Source organism: Bradysia coprophila, unplaced genomic scaffold, assembly GCF_014529535.1.
Source record: "Bradysia coprophila strain Holo2 unplaced genomic scaffold, BU_Bcop_v1 contig_494, whole genome shotgun sequence".
NCBI lineage: Eukaryota > Metazoa > Arthropoda > Insecta > Diptera > Sciaridae > Bradysia > Bradysia coprophila.
The window spans coordinates 1,225,221-1,238,690 of NW_023503746.1; the positions used below are offsets into that span (position 1 = coordinate 1,225,221).

Consider the following 13,470-nt stretch of genomic DNA (forward strand, 5'->3'; position numbering starts at 1 on the left):
TTCACGTAATCCTCAACGGATTTCAAAAACATTTTTTTATTAGACGGGGAATTCCATTCCCGAGGATAAGTTCAAAGATGGGCTATAACATAACGGTGGGGGATATGAGAGATATTCCCAAAAGAATTTTTGTATCGTCCCGTGATATTATCGTGTTTAAGTTGAGTAATTCTTAATGGTTTTCCACAAAAGAAAATTATAAATACTAAAAAAGAAATTTTTTGGTTAAGTTCGTTAATGGAATATACTGGAATAATATTTTAGGATTTATTCCAAAAAAAAATTGTGTAATATCTTGGTATCGATGATAAGAAAAAAATTAAAGTTTGGACGAGTGTAAACTTTGCGGCCAGAGCGAAGCGAGGGCCGTAATCACACGAGTTCCATTTTTATTTAAGAGGTAAGCGAGAAATTCGCCCCTTTCCAGGGTCTGTTAGCAGACAATAAAACTTAAGAGGCATCGGTGGTTAGCTAAAATTGTAGTATTAAGAGTGATATCGCCAAAACTTGAACCAATTTGAAAACAAGGGTTCGGCGATCCGGGCGAGCTATAGCGCGTTAGATTCGTCTTTCAATTCTAGACAATACGTATCTTTTCCTTTTTTTTTATTAATGGGGGACTGAAGTTTCAATAATTTCGATAGACAACATTATTCTAAGCAAAAAATTATTCTACACTATCGTAAAATTATAAACATTTATATTTTTAATTAATTGTTTTCTGATTTTCAAAGATCATTCAAACATAAAAAAGACTATACGTCTATATATGCCTCTCTTTTCTTCTCATGTCATTTTTTCTTAATTCTCTCACGAAAAAGGTATGCTTTTGGGTTGAATTTGGGTCGTAGTCGTAATTGAAATATAAATTAAAAGTAAAAAACTTGAAAATTCGGCAATAGTGTAGAACAATTTTTTGTTTACAATAACATTCTTAATCTAAATTAAAAAAATGTCAAAAGTTCAATGTCCCATTGTGTACTTTTGGTGTAAATTGGTAAAATGCAGGCACATGTCATAGGGTAGGGAAAACACTTTTTTAGTATTAACTCGAGGTAGACGATTTTTTTAAAGTTGAAATGTTGTGCGAATGTGCGCCTCTAAAAGACCTCTCATTAGAGTATAGGCACGAGTCGGTGCCACTGTACGTTCGGGAGTAAACAATGAAAGTATGGTCGATTTTCGCACAGTACTGCTGGCCTGCAACAGAACGTTTCCGTGAAACCGACTATGGGGTGTTGTAGCTGGACACACTCACTATTATCCCACGTAAACTAATACTCAGAAAAATTGTGTTGCAGGCCAGGAAGTTGCACGAAGTAAAAAGTTGCCCAAATTTAACCAATTTTTTCATAATTTCGAGTTCAACGAACGGCGTTAAGGTCTGATTGTGATCAAAAATTATCCTAAAGTTATGTTATTTGCATTTAGTGATCATATCATGAGTCCAGGAACGAACAATGCCATTAATCTTTGTCTATATTAATGTGAGTGGTTTTTTTCAGTATGTCTGAAAATTTCAATTTTAAACCGCCTCAAAATATGGTATTAACTAGCCGATTCCAAAAATATTTTCTTTTCTTTTTTTAAAATCATTTTAGTGGGCCGGAAAAATCATCAAAGTTTGTGTGGGAAAATTTTTTTCCCATACAAACTTTGATGATTTTTCCGGCCCACTAAAATGATTTTAAAAAAAGAAAAGAAAATATTTTTGGAATCGGCTAGTTAATACCATATTTTGAGGCGGTTTAAAATTGAAATTTTCAGACATACTGAAAAAAAACCACTCACATTAATATAGACAAAGATTAATGGCATTGTTCGTTCCTGGACTCATGATATGATCACTAAATGCAAATAACATAACTTTAGGATAATTTTTGATCACAATCAGACCTTAACGCCGTTCGTTGAACTCGAAATTATGAAAAAATTGGTTAAATTTGGGCAACTTTTTACTTCGTGCAACTTCCTGGCCTGCAACACAATTTTTCTGAGTATTAGTTTACGTGGGATAATAGTGAGTGTGTCCAGCTACAACACCCCATAGTCGGTTTCACGGAAACGTTCTGTTGCAGGCCAGCAGTACTGTGCGAAAATCGACCATACTTTCATTGTTTACTCCCGAACGTACAGTGGCACCGACTCGTGCCTATACTCTAATGATAGGTCTTTTAGAGGCGCACATTCGCACAACATTTCAACTTTAAAAAAATCGTCTACCTCGAGTTAATACTAAAAAAGTGTTTTCCCTACCCTATGACATGTGCCTGCATTTTACCAATTTACACCAAAAGTACACAATTAATAAAAAAAGGAAAAGATACGTATTGTCTAGAATTGAAAGACGAATCTAACGCGCTATGGTTCGCCCGGATCGCCGAACCCAAGTATTGATTTTCCCCAAAATTGGTTCAAGTTTTGGCGATATCACTCTTAATCAATATAATGGAAAAACTCGCACACGTTCGGCTGGGTGTCTCTCACAGAGAGACAGTTGGAAAAATTGTCATTAATAATAATAAATTAACATATAAGTTACCATTGTACTAACTACAGCATACCCCATACCAATAAAAGGTGTCAAAACATGGTCCCATTCTTCCATGTTTTTATAAAAAAAACTTTACCAGCTCTAAAAAAAGTGAGCAGTGTAACGAAATTTTCATAAACTGCTTAGTTTTCTCATGGTTGGTCAAACTGCTACAACCAATACCCTCTCTAGCAAACAAACTATACTTTTATTAAGGTGGTAAAAGAATCAAGTAGCCTTTACATGTAAATTACAACGTAGTCAAACTGTAGAATAGTGTTTGTAAAATACAAAGAAATAAGGTGTGAATTTGACACAGAGGATTAAGAGTTTGGTTGCTAGAGAGAGTATTGCTACAACCTAATCTGTTTTATGTTGAAAGCTAACAATTCGTGGTCGTTATTGCAGTCGTACATACTTGATAAATAATTCTGGTGGAAAGATATCATCAAAAGCCAGTATTTTAAAAACACCCAAATGTATACTTTTCAGCAAAGCATCGATGCCTCTTAAGTACTGAAAATACGTATGAGCCATTTTGAAGTACGTGATATGAACGAAGTTTTTTATGTGGATTGAGAATCTGTGGTATTTAAGTAAAGCAACTAAGATAGAGTTGAGCGGGCCGACGTTTTTTCAATACCCAACCCGACCCGGCCCGATCCAATTTTTTGAACCCGAGCCCGACCCGACCCGAGACTTTTCTCTTCGCGGCCCGACCCAACCCGACCCGAAAAAATCATCGGCCCGACGTGACCCGACTTTTTTTTACTATAAGAAATTTAATGAAAAATCATTTTCTACGCATAAAAGCTTTGCAATAATCTTATACGCGAAGTAAAATAATAAAATAAGTTATTGTTTCATGCTTTATAGGCTTTTATTGGCTTAATTTAAATTTGTATTTCTAAGTCGGGCCGGCCCGAATTTTTGTTTTCAAAGCCCGACCCGACCCGACCCGAATGAATTTTCAAAACCCGGACCCGAACCCGATCGGGCCGGGTCGGGTCGGGTCGGGCCGATGTATTTCGGGCGGCCCGCTCATCTCTAGAATAAGAATCTCTAAGCTAAACTTTGCTACTGGATGCATACCCTTGTACTTTTATACAACTTTTAGAGTGATTTCTTTTGCTCGGATTACAAAAAGCTTCTTGAGAAAATTAGTCAGTCAGTCAAGGGATCTGACCCATCCAAAAGATGGGGCCTAGTAGATTACATAACTTCAGCCACGCAAAACGTACTGACTAAGACATATTGTAAATTCTCTAAATTTTGGACTTCAACACACTTCAATCACGAGTGGTACTCTAAATAGAGTACGAGGAATTATTTTGTGTAGATACAGCATTCAACGTCTGGCAAGTATATCGTACATGTTCGACGTACAAACATACGAGTGACAAGAATAGTCACGAGCAGTACGTATGACTATACGTCGGACATGTACGATATACATGTCAGACGTTGGATATACATGTCAGACGTTGGAATATACATATCCGACGTAAGGCAGAAATGAAGCTGTCTGCCAGCCATTTCATACATACTGGACGTAAATTTTTTTATCAGTGTTGAGACTGGATCGCTTCCAAGGTTTCTACTTTTAACGGGTCCTTTGGACTCCGAGGATTATCAAGTTCAGAACTTCTTTTCACAATTGGCGGTACACTTTAACCAGTAAGGTTTACGTTTGATCCGAGGACAAGTATTACTTGTCAAGTAATCGAGCACCTCGTGCACACCAATTTTGCTTAACCTGAGACGAAAAGCTCAGGGGCGTGAATTGCAAGAACCGAATCTTTACACACAGAAAACAAAACAGGATTTCTCTTCACACTTAACAAACTTCAAAGGGACATCATTCGGAACGTCAAACAAAGCAATGGCTCTTCCTTTGCCCATCACGTAAAGTGGCAAAAAAAGAAGAAAGAAAAACTGTTTCGACCTAGAGAACTAGCGGCGGACCATCTTCAGTTGCTTCCGCTAGCCTTTTACACAAGACAGCAGCAAATCTTTCCACGAACAAGTGTCAGATAGTTTGCATTGAGATATTGCCATCTGCTGATGGAAACTTGGGAAATTGTGTAAAGCTGCTTAGAAATCACCAAATAAACGCCGCAAAGAAAAGAAAAGAATTGAGACTGAGCTCCAAAAACAAAAGTGAAAATCGTTTACGCGTCATACCTACGATTGTAACGCAATTCAGCCAGTCATCAAGTCACCAATCATCCAGCCAGCGAAAACTCTTTACAATCAACCCAGTGAAAATTCGACAGCTTTCTGCATTCCGATCGTAATGAATCATACAACAGAAAGGAACGGTGAACGAGCACTCGATCAACTTCGCCTAATTACAGATTGCATACGCAACGGAAGTAGTTCATAAAAACTACTTGTAAAACTTTCCCAGAAATTACTGAAAAGATATATGAATGTTTAAGCAGAATTTTCATCAAAACTATGCAGTTCAACAGCAGACCCTTATCCCAAACAGTTTCTTTACCTTTGCCAAACATAATACCAATTTCATTAGTAAATCTTTTACTTCAAAACCTTTAACATAATCTTTGCTGTATAAAAATAACGTTAGCTGAAGTTCATTGCTTAATTTTTACATCGTTTTCGACAAGAGATGACTAGCCGTTTTGTATCATACGACAAAGGACCTAAACATTTTCTATCCGAAAGCAACAGCATTATTGAAATTCACTGGAGGCTCGTCTGATTATATTTCAAGATCAAAAACGGTGAACATTTTCGCTTAACAACAAAAATTTGTCCCCTCACCTGACTTATGATAAAGTTGTTTTTGTTTTCATCTCGCGGCATGTCACCGACTGAATATTTATTGGCATGAATCTAGGAAAAAAAATAATTAGAAACTCGTTTCTCGTATAATTTGCCACAAAACCTATATAAACATGTAGCTGACGCCGTTTTGCATGATTATTCAATAATCTTGTATCAAGTGAAGAAAGAGAGATTCTGCAACAAAACATTTGGTTTTGGTGATAATGGTACGTTAACAACTGTTTGGATTTTAAGATTTATTCGGTGGAAAACTACAGAAATTAATTTCTTCATTACAGACCTCATATACCGACAAAGGAGAAAAAGTAAGTACAGACACCATATCACACAGAATTGAATCCACTTTTCCTGAGTTTTCAAATTGCTGGGTATATAATACGAGGGCGAATATTGCGGGTTTCTCAAGTGTTTTGTCACGTACGTAGAGGACGGTACACACAGGGATGTCATTTTTCTGTCTGCCCTGTGCTAAAATTGTCTATTACATAGCAATTTGCCTGCTGCGAAAATAACCCATTACTCAATGAATATTTTCGCTCCACTTTTCGTGAATTTCTACGTAATAGTCAACTGTCAACTTTCGCATGGGGTAGACAGTAAACCAGAGTACATTGGATGCTGTTTCGTAATTCATTACTTCGAAAACAATTTAATAATACTCGCAAACTGGTGTTTGTTGAGGAATTTCGCGCCGCGTCATTCACAATAAACCACAAAGTGACATTTTCCTTATACAAAATATGTCATTTTGTCAATTATTGTGAATGACGCGGCGCGAAATTCCTAGCAACCGTTGAGTGTGATTTTATCGCAAAATTAATACCTCATGCAATGAATTACTTTCGCAGCATCCAATGGAACTTACTATTTAACTCTTTTGTTTCGTCGGAATGGCTTAATGTAATTGAGTGAAGCAAACTTTTGTGAAACAGTTTTTAATGGAAAATTTTCCGAATCGGTTACACAGTCAGTGAATGGTTGGTGTTCGCTTATAGAAATTAAGTGAAAAATGGAAATAGTAAAATGAAATTTACGATTTAATAAAGTGAAACAATTAGGTGATTTCGAAACCGTAAATGAGACTCTGCTGGTGCAATATTACGAAATTAAATCATCAAAACTATTCGGAATAACGAATTAGCATAATAGTTAGGATGTTCGCTATAGTTTCCCTCGACTGGCTTACTTTCGCTAATGCATTTTTCGTATTTGTGCCATGCTCCATTAAAACAATGTTTGTTGATTACAGCCAGAAGGTGGAAAATTCTTAGCATTCGATCACATAACATTCTACGTTGGAAACGCTAAACAGAGTGCCAGCTACTATTCCACTCGATTCGGATTCGAAGTTTACGGATACCAAGGGCTTGAGACTGGCAACCGAGAATTTTCCAAGTATGTGGTGAGACAGGATAAGGTGAGTTCGTTATCTGGAATATAATATTCCGATGTCGAATGTTGTATGTGCAGGTGAAAAAAAACCAACATAAATTTACCTTAAGACCATGCGTATCCAGTTAAGCAACCTTTTTTTACCGAAAGAAATTAAGTTTTTTTTTCGTGGTTTAATATGCAAAAGACTGGTTTTCGATTTGATAAAAATGGCTCGTTTATGGAGATTAACTTAGTTATAAAATATTAAACGAGAATAAATCAACAGCAATAGCAACAGCGACAATAAATTTCCACAAATACGAAATTCAGTTACTTAATTCACATCGAAATCGGTATTTGCAGATCTATTTCGTCTTTGTGACCGCCTATCAACCCGATAATTTTGAACACGGCAACCACCTCGTTAAGCATGGCGATGCAGTCAAAGATGTTGCATTTTCCGTTGAAGATTTGGATATCATCGTTAAGGTGTGTAACATGCTAATTGGACGATTAAATTGGAATGATTTTCAGTAAGCTTTTCTTATCGAAACAGAAAGCAAAACAGCGTGGAGCTGTAATTGTCAAAGACATTTGGAGCGAAAGTGATGAGTTCGGGACCGTACGATTTGCCATTCTCCAAACGGTAAATAAATTTTAATTTTTGTGATAAAATCTTTGAGGGACTGTCTCACATTAAGCATTACTGTAGCTACAATGCGATGCGAATAACACCTTATTCCCTTTTGCGAAATTTACCTAAAATATCTTTTGTCAAACTCTCAGCGAACAAATGGAATAAAATGTCAATTTTGCATTATCGACGAAATAATATTAAGAGCAATGGACCAACCCTATGCAAATTTGTAGCCTACATTTAGGCGATTCCAGAACGAGCCGAAGGCGAAAAAGACTTTTAGTCCGAAGTACGAAATAAAGGAAACTTAACCCACTTGTAACCTGTGCAGATTACATAAATTTACACAATCTGCAAATGGTTTTACTATTTCAAAGAAAGATTTTGGTTCAGAGAAATAATCAAAAAAGCGAATATTTTCCGCATAAATGTAGGCGACAAATTTGCAAAGGTTCCATTTGTCCATTGAAAATACAAAATGAAGAGTGACGAAGGGTACACACACGCAACCATTAATCCCTTCGTTTTACGAATTATCATATTCGAGTGCGTTGAAATTTATTTTTCTATTCAGGCAGACCAAAAACGCCACATTCTCTCACCAGTTAGAGAGTCAAAACGAGAACAGTTTTCCGTGTCAAAAATACATATTTTTGCTCCTAGTGACCTAATATACCACTTCAATTCATTTGTTCACTCAAGAGGACTGACTTCCCTTTGAATTCTAAAATTATTCAGCAAAGAGTTTCGCATCAGATGAAGGTCAAAGAGCTAAGAGGCATCGGTGCTTTGCTGAAAAGCATACAAGACATTGTTCGACCACAATTCCGACCACAAATGTGTTAGCTTTCAACAAAAAATACATTTGGTTGTAGTAGTTTGACCGGCTCGGAGGAACGTGAGCAGTTTAAAAAACATTCGTTAAACTGCTCACGTTTCTCAGAGCTGGTCAAACGACTACAACCAAATCTATTTTCTATTGAAAGCTAACACATTTGTGGTCGTTCGTGTGGCGTACATTTTTCAAAAATATTTCTGATGAAAAGATATCATCAAAAATGAAATACGAGACACACAAATGCAGACTACAATTTCAGCTAGGCATCGATGCCTCTTAAGTAAATTTTAACAACAACAAAGTCTTACTTCAGCGTATATTACCGTCACCAACAACCCGTATACAATATACACCGCGGAGTACACAACACAGTACAAATGGTGTGTTTGAGCACATTGCAGAATGTATACCGCTTCAAATATTCGACTTTATGAACTCCTGTTAAAAGTTCTGTATATTCGAGAGAAATCGCCGATGAAATGGTTGTTTTGGGGACTTGCATACAATAATGTTCGAATTGTTTGGATTGTCTGTATAATACCACATCCACTATACTATCTGCTTTTCCTTTTTGAAACAAGCACATTATGTGAAATGGTAGTTTTAGGGACTTCACGTAAATGCGATAAGATTCGTTCAGAGTTGATTCACATTTTTATGAACTCCTGTTCACACTTTCGTCTATGTATGAAAAATCGGTAGAAATTGGTTGTTTTGAGGACCACCGTTCTCTGTGTTGAAACGATGAAAATATGTACACAATGCTTCTACAGTATGGAATCATATATACACCAGTACACCACACAAAGCACATAGAGATTAAAATTTTTCAAATCTAACATAACTCGGGTCTCATTATTGCTAATGGGTGATAGACGTGCTTATGTTGGAATGACATTGTCTGTTGAAAAGCTACTTATAAACGCAGATGGGCAATAGAGTTTGAAATGATGGGATGTGGAAACAATGCGATGTGGTTGTTTCACAGACTATATCTAGTATCACTACAGCTTTGTAATGTGGGTGACACTGTCCTGATTGATCTCCATTCTCTTGAACGAATTTTTTTTATTTGCAAAATCCAATGAACTCATATAACATTACAGTACGGAGACACCACACACACATTTGTCGAACGGAAGGGATACAGTGGAAGATTCCTTCCCGGATACCAGGCCCCAGTAGAGAGCGACGCTTTGTTGAAAATACTACCGCCAACCAAATTGAACTTTATCGATCACTGCGTGGGCAATCAACCAGATCTTCAGATGGAGGAGGCGGTTGAATGGTACGAAAAGAATTTACAATTTCATCGATTTTGGTCGATTGATGATACGCAAATTCACACCGAATACTCGTCATTACGATCGATCGTAATGACCAACTACGAAGAGACTGTTAAGATGCCCATCAATGAACCAGCTAATGGCAAAAAGAAGTCTCAAATTGACGAATATGTCACCTACAATGGGGGAGCAGGTGTGCAACATATTGCTTTGAATACCAACGATATTATAACGGCAGTCATAAATCTTCGTGCCAGAGGAATGAATTTCCTAACCGTACCTGACTCTTATTACGAAATGTTGCGCGAGAGATTGTCCAGTAGTAAGGTGAAGGTGAAGGAAGACTTACAAGTACTGCAGGATCTGCAAATTTTAGTAGATTTCGATGAGAACGGTTATCTACTGCAGATCTTCTCGAAGAACATGCAGGATCGTCCGACATTATTTTTGGAAGTAATTCAACGATACAACTTTGAGGTGTGTAATGGAAGCAAAAGGATTTTTGTTGCAAAGAATTAAACGAAAAAAATATTTCTGTTCTCTCAAATAGGGGTTCGGTGCCGGAAACTTCAAATCATTGTTCGAAGCCATCGAGTTGGAGCAAGAAAAACGTGGAAATTTGTAGTAGCGACAAGCTACTTAACACACCAGAATCGTTCGTCGAATCTTCATGTGTATGCTAAACTTTTACAATAAATCGAAATACTTTAAGAAATAAAGCAGAAAAATTCATCGATTTGAAAGTCTTTCTCCACCTTAACCTTTTATGAACGGCGAAATCTGTCCCTTCAACCGTTTAACAAATATTTTGCAAAATATTCAGACAATATACTTACCAGAGGTCACATTTTTGAATATAGAATTATTTTGACCGTAAATCTCCTAGTATTGACAAATACAGAAATTTACAAATTGATGCGCAAATTAATGCCTTTGGCAGTAAGAGGATAATTCTGAAGGAAGACCTGAACATCATACTACACTGCTAAAATCTACTAATACTTTAAATTTGATAAATGTGATCATACGCCAAATACAAAGTCATATTTTGCATATTTCTAGGCGGTTTGAATAAAATTTTGGGTGAGTAGCATACTTTTTTGAGCGTCAATGGGAAACGTTCTTAAATTGAAGAGTACGTCACCTACAATGGGGGAGCAGGTGTGCAACATATCGCGTTGAATACCAACGATATTATAACGGCAGGCGAAAACCTTCGAGGTAGGGGAATGAACTTCCTAACCGTAGGTGACTCTTATTACGATATTTTGCTCAAGAGATTGTCCAGTAGTAAGGTGAAGGTGAAGAAAGACTTAAAAGTACTGCAGGATCTGCAAATTTTAGTAGATTTCGATGAGAACGGTTATCTACTGCAGATCTTCTCGAAGAACATACAGGATCGTCAGTCATTGTTTTTGGAAGTAATTCAACGATACAACTTTGAGGTGTGTAATGGAAGCATAAGGATTTTTTTGCAAAAAATTAAACGAAAAAACATTTGTTTTCCCTAATAAGGTTTCGGTACTGGCCATCGAGTTGGGACAAGAAGAACGGGGAAATCTGTAATAAGCCTACCAGAATCATTCGTCGAATCGCCACATATGAAACACTAAACGTTTGTAACGAATCGAAATACAAGAAATAAAGCAGAGAGTTATTCATCAAGTCAAATGTCTTTCTCTACCCTAACCTTTTATGAACGGCAAAGTCTGCCACACTTCAACCGTTTAACAAATATTCACTGTTGAAAGAGAGCTTCATGGATGCAGCGTAACATTTCTGTCAGAACTATATTCACCTCAAACTTGGATTCAGCATTTTTCCAAGGCTGTATACTTTGGGGCGGATACATTTTCCATATTAAAAATTCACCACGCCATACAAATTCGATTCTTGTGATTTTTTTGTATGGTGTGTTCCCGCGTCTCTAATAAAATCATTCAATGGAAAACAGCTCATCTCACTCTTCAACCACTATATTTCTAAATTGAAAGAGATGGCATCAAAGTGGTTCATTTTGATTTGTAAGGTGGCGGACCTTTGCGAGACAGTTTTTTCAGTTGTTCCACTTGCTGCTTTTTGTAAAAAATAAACAGTTTGTAGCCTCTCCATTAATCCATTGTTTACGAAATATTACCTCTTTATAAAAGTATTCAGCCTCCTTCGCTGCACCAAGTTTTCCAAAGGCGCCTCCATCTTGGCGAATTGCGCCTGCACTACCAACTGTTTCGCTTTGTTCACCTTTGTAAGCTAAATGAACGACTCTGGAATATGCGTCAATGAAATGTTTCGGTTGAAGTCTGGATCATAAAAGTGGTATCTCACTCTCACCTCATTAAGTTGGAAATAGGAGATCGACTCGATTTTATAAGACTCATGTTGAACGATTTTTTTAGATTTTGAAATTTTGTTCAAAAACCGACAAAGCAGTTGGACTTTCTACACTGATTGCTGTGATTGTAATTTCAAATTATTGCTTCCAGTCGTTCAAATGCAACGAGAAGTCAGATTGTCAGCCACTTGAATAACGTTACTTATGTCATTACGTTGACGGTCACTCTGCTGACTGTTTTGGCTGAAAATGTCTTAGTTTCTGAAAGAATTGATAGTTGAATCTTCTAAGTCGCACTTAAAGAAGACTCGTCGATAGTTACCACTGTGAGGGAGATACTTATAATTCGTGGCGGACTTTCAGTTCTACAGAGTGACTCCATCAGAGTGACAGGCTTCAGACACTAAATTGTACGAGAATCGAGATATAGACTTAAGTGCAGGACCTTATGTCGAAGAAAATGGTGCTTCAAGCATCTTGAGATTATTTATAGTCCCATGGAATGTTCTGGAACATTTACTGCCGAAGCCATACTCGAGAAACCTTCTCCGAGCCTCAACAATTACACTTTTTTCGCAGTATCTTCCGAACGACTTTACCGCCAATTTTTTTATGTTTGCAGTTACCGTTCATTAGCACCTTTAGCATTAAAGTAAAGTGCTTTCGAGAAAGCTCTGTTAATGAAAAAGTGGTAAATTGGCTGCCAATAATGGCTTTCGAAGTTTCGGCAGAGGGGAGAAAATGACTATTTGACTTTTTCGTACAATAAGATTTACAGTCTTCGAAGTGGGTACCTCTCGGTCTCGGATCGTGAGCCTGCAGTACCTCTCGGAATAGATCAGTGGATTTTTTCATTTACAATTTTTATTATTAAAAAAATTCTCTGCTAAGTCTATGAAGGGGCCACTAGAAGATTTTGATGCCTATTCCAAGGTAAATATAGTGTGGAGGTAATGTCATATATAACCGAATCATATGTGCGGTGCGGTGGTCCTTCGTTAAAAACCGAAATTGGAAATGAAACTCGGGTTATCTGTCAACAATTAAAAAAAAGATGTCATTGGCATCGAACTTATGTGCTAGTTCACACGTCGGCATTACCTCTACACCGTATCTACCTTGGTCTATTCACTACGTCAACTGCATTTTCATAACAAAAAGTGAACCGAAAGACACTTTTACTTCAAATTTCCAGTTGGTCCTTTGAAACTTAAATTGAGACAACCGAGGCTGAGATGCAAAAATATTAAAATTTTATTTAAAAGAAATAATAGGCAACAGTAGAATACGATTCTCTTCTATAGACATCAAGTGCAAATAGACTATAAAGGCACTGAAGTCCAATATTTCTACAATTCTACAATTTGACACATAAACTACAGTTCAGGCATAGAAGCAGAGCTGCGGCTCAGGTTATCCGACCAAAGATTTGAGTACGCTGCTCACTGCCACGGGGAATATTGCTCTAGCATTGGCTTGGTACGTCATTGATCCGGACAATTTATCTAATTTGTACGTAAACCATGCCTTTGCGTTTCCGGCAGGATATACGATAATCTCCATAGTAACTTGATTTTCATCCTCTGTTAAGACGACTGTAGGGCAAGCGAATGTTAATGCCGGATCATCACGGCTACACAGTGTGGCATAGAGGTACTA

At 37.1% G+C, this 13,470-nt stretch overlaps 3 protein-coding genes across 4 annotated transcripts in view; 1 reads left to right on the top strand and 2 right to left on the bottom strand.

Annotated features, from left to right (window-relative positions):
- The first annotated feature begins 5,401 nt into the window (after positions 1–5,401).
- On the top strand, positions 5,402–10,218 carry LOC119082865 (4-hydroxyphenylpyruvate dioxygenase). The gene is made up of 7 exons (XM_037192528.1): positions 5,402–5,550; positions 5,623–5,649; positions 6,594–6,761; positions 7,082–7,207; positions 7,275–7,364; positions 9,300–9,956; positions 10,030–10,218. The coding sequence occupies exons 1-7, from the start codon at positions 5,548–5,550 to the stop codon at positions 10,102–10,104; spliced, it is 1,146 nt and encodes a 381-aa protein (XP_037048423.1). The 5' UTR covers positions 5,402–5,547; the 3' UTR covers positions 10,105–10,218.
- Positions 10,219–11,465: 1,247 nt separating this feature from the next.
- LOC119082826 (ATPase inhibitor mai-2, mitochondrial-like) lies at positions 11,466–11,937 on the bottom strand. Of its 2 annotated transcripts, none has more exons than XM_037192479.1 (3): positions 11,811–11,937; positions 11,617–11,743; positions 11,466–11,551 (listed from the first exon to the last, which is right to left on the bottom strand). In XM_037192479.1, the coding sequence occupies exons 1-3, from the start codon at positions 11,855–11,857 to the stop codon at positions 11,492–11,494; spliced, it is 234 nt and encodes a 77-aa protein (XP_037048374.1). In that variant the 5' UTR covers positions 11,858–11,937; the 3' UTR covers positions 11,466–11,491. The 2 variants fall into 2 exon arrangements, with proteins under 2 accessions (XP_037048374.1, XP_037048373.1); XM_037192478.1 differs by having other exon boundaries at positions 11,492–11,554.
- Positions 11,938–13,042: 1,105 nt separating this feature from the next.
- Positions 13,043–13,470, bottom strand: part of LOC119082848 — a 67,190-nt gene continuing 66,762 nt past the window's right edge. Inside the window, exon 13 of the mRNA XM_037192515.1 lies at positions 13,043–13,444. The gene's annotated coding sequence lies outside the window, so the exon portion shown is untranslated. The remainder of the gene's footprint in view (positions 13,445–13,470) is intronic.

Excerpts from the sequence above, each read along its gene's own strand:
- LOC119082865 (XM_037192528.1), top strand. Across the intron at positions 7,208-7,274 it reads ATTTGGATATCATCGTTAAG|AAAGCAAAACAGCGTGGAGC; the intron begins GTGTGTAACATG and ends TTATCGAAACAG. Across the intron at positions 9,957-10,029 it reads TTCAACGATACAACTTTGAG|GGGTTCGGTGCCGGAAACTT; the intron begins GTGTGTAATGGA and ends TCTCTCAAATAG.
- LOC119082826 (XM_037192478.1), bottom strand. The coding sequence starts at position 11,857 with ATGAGTCTTATAAAATCGAGTCGATCTCCTATTTCCAACTTAATGAG. Across the intron at positions 11,744-11,810 it reads CCTATTTCCAACTTAATGAG|AGTCGTTCATTTAGCTTACA; the intron begins GTGAGAGTGAGA and ends CGCATATTCCAG. Across the intron at positions 11,555-11,616 it reads CTGAATACTTTTATAAAGAG|CAGCAAGTGGAACAACTGAA; the intron begins GTAATATTTCGT and ends TTTTACAAAAAG.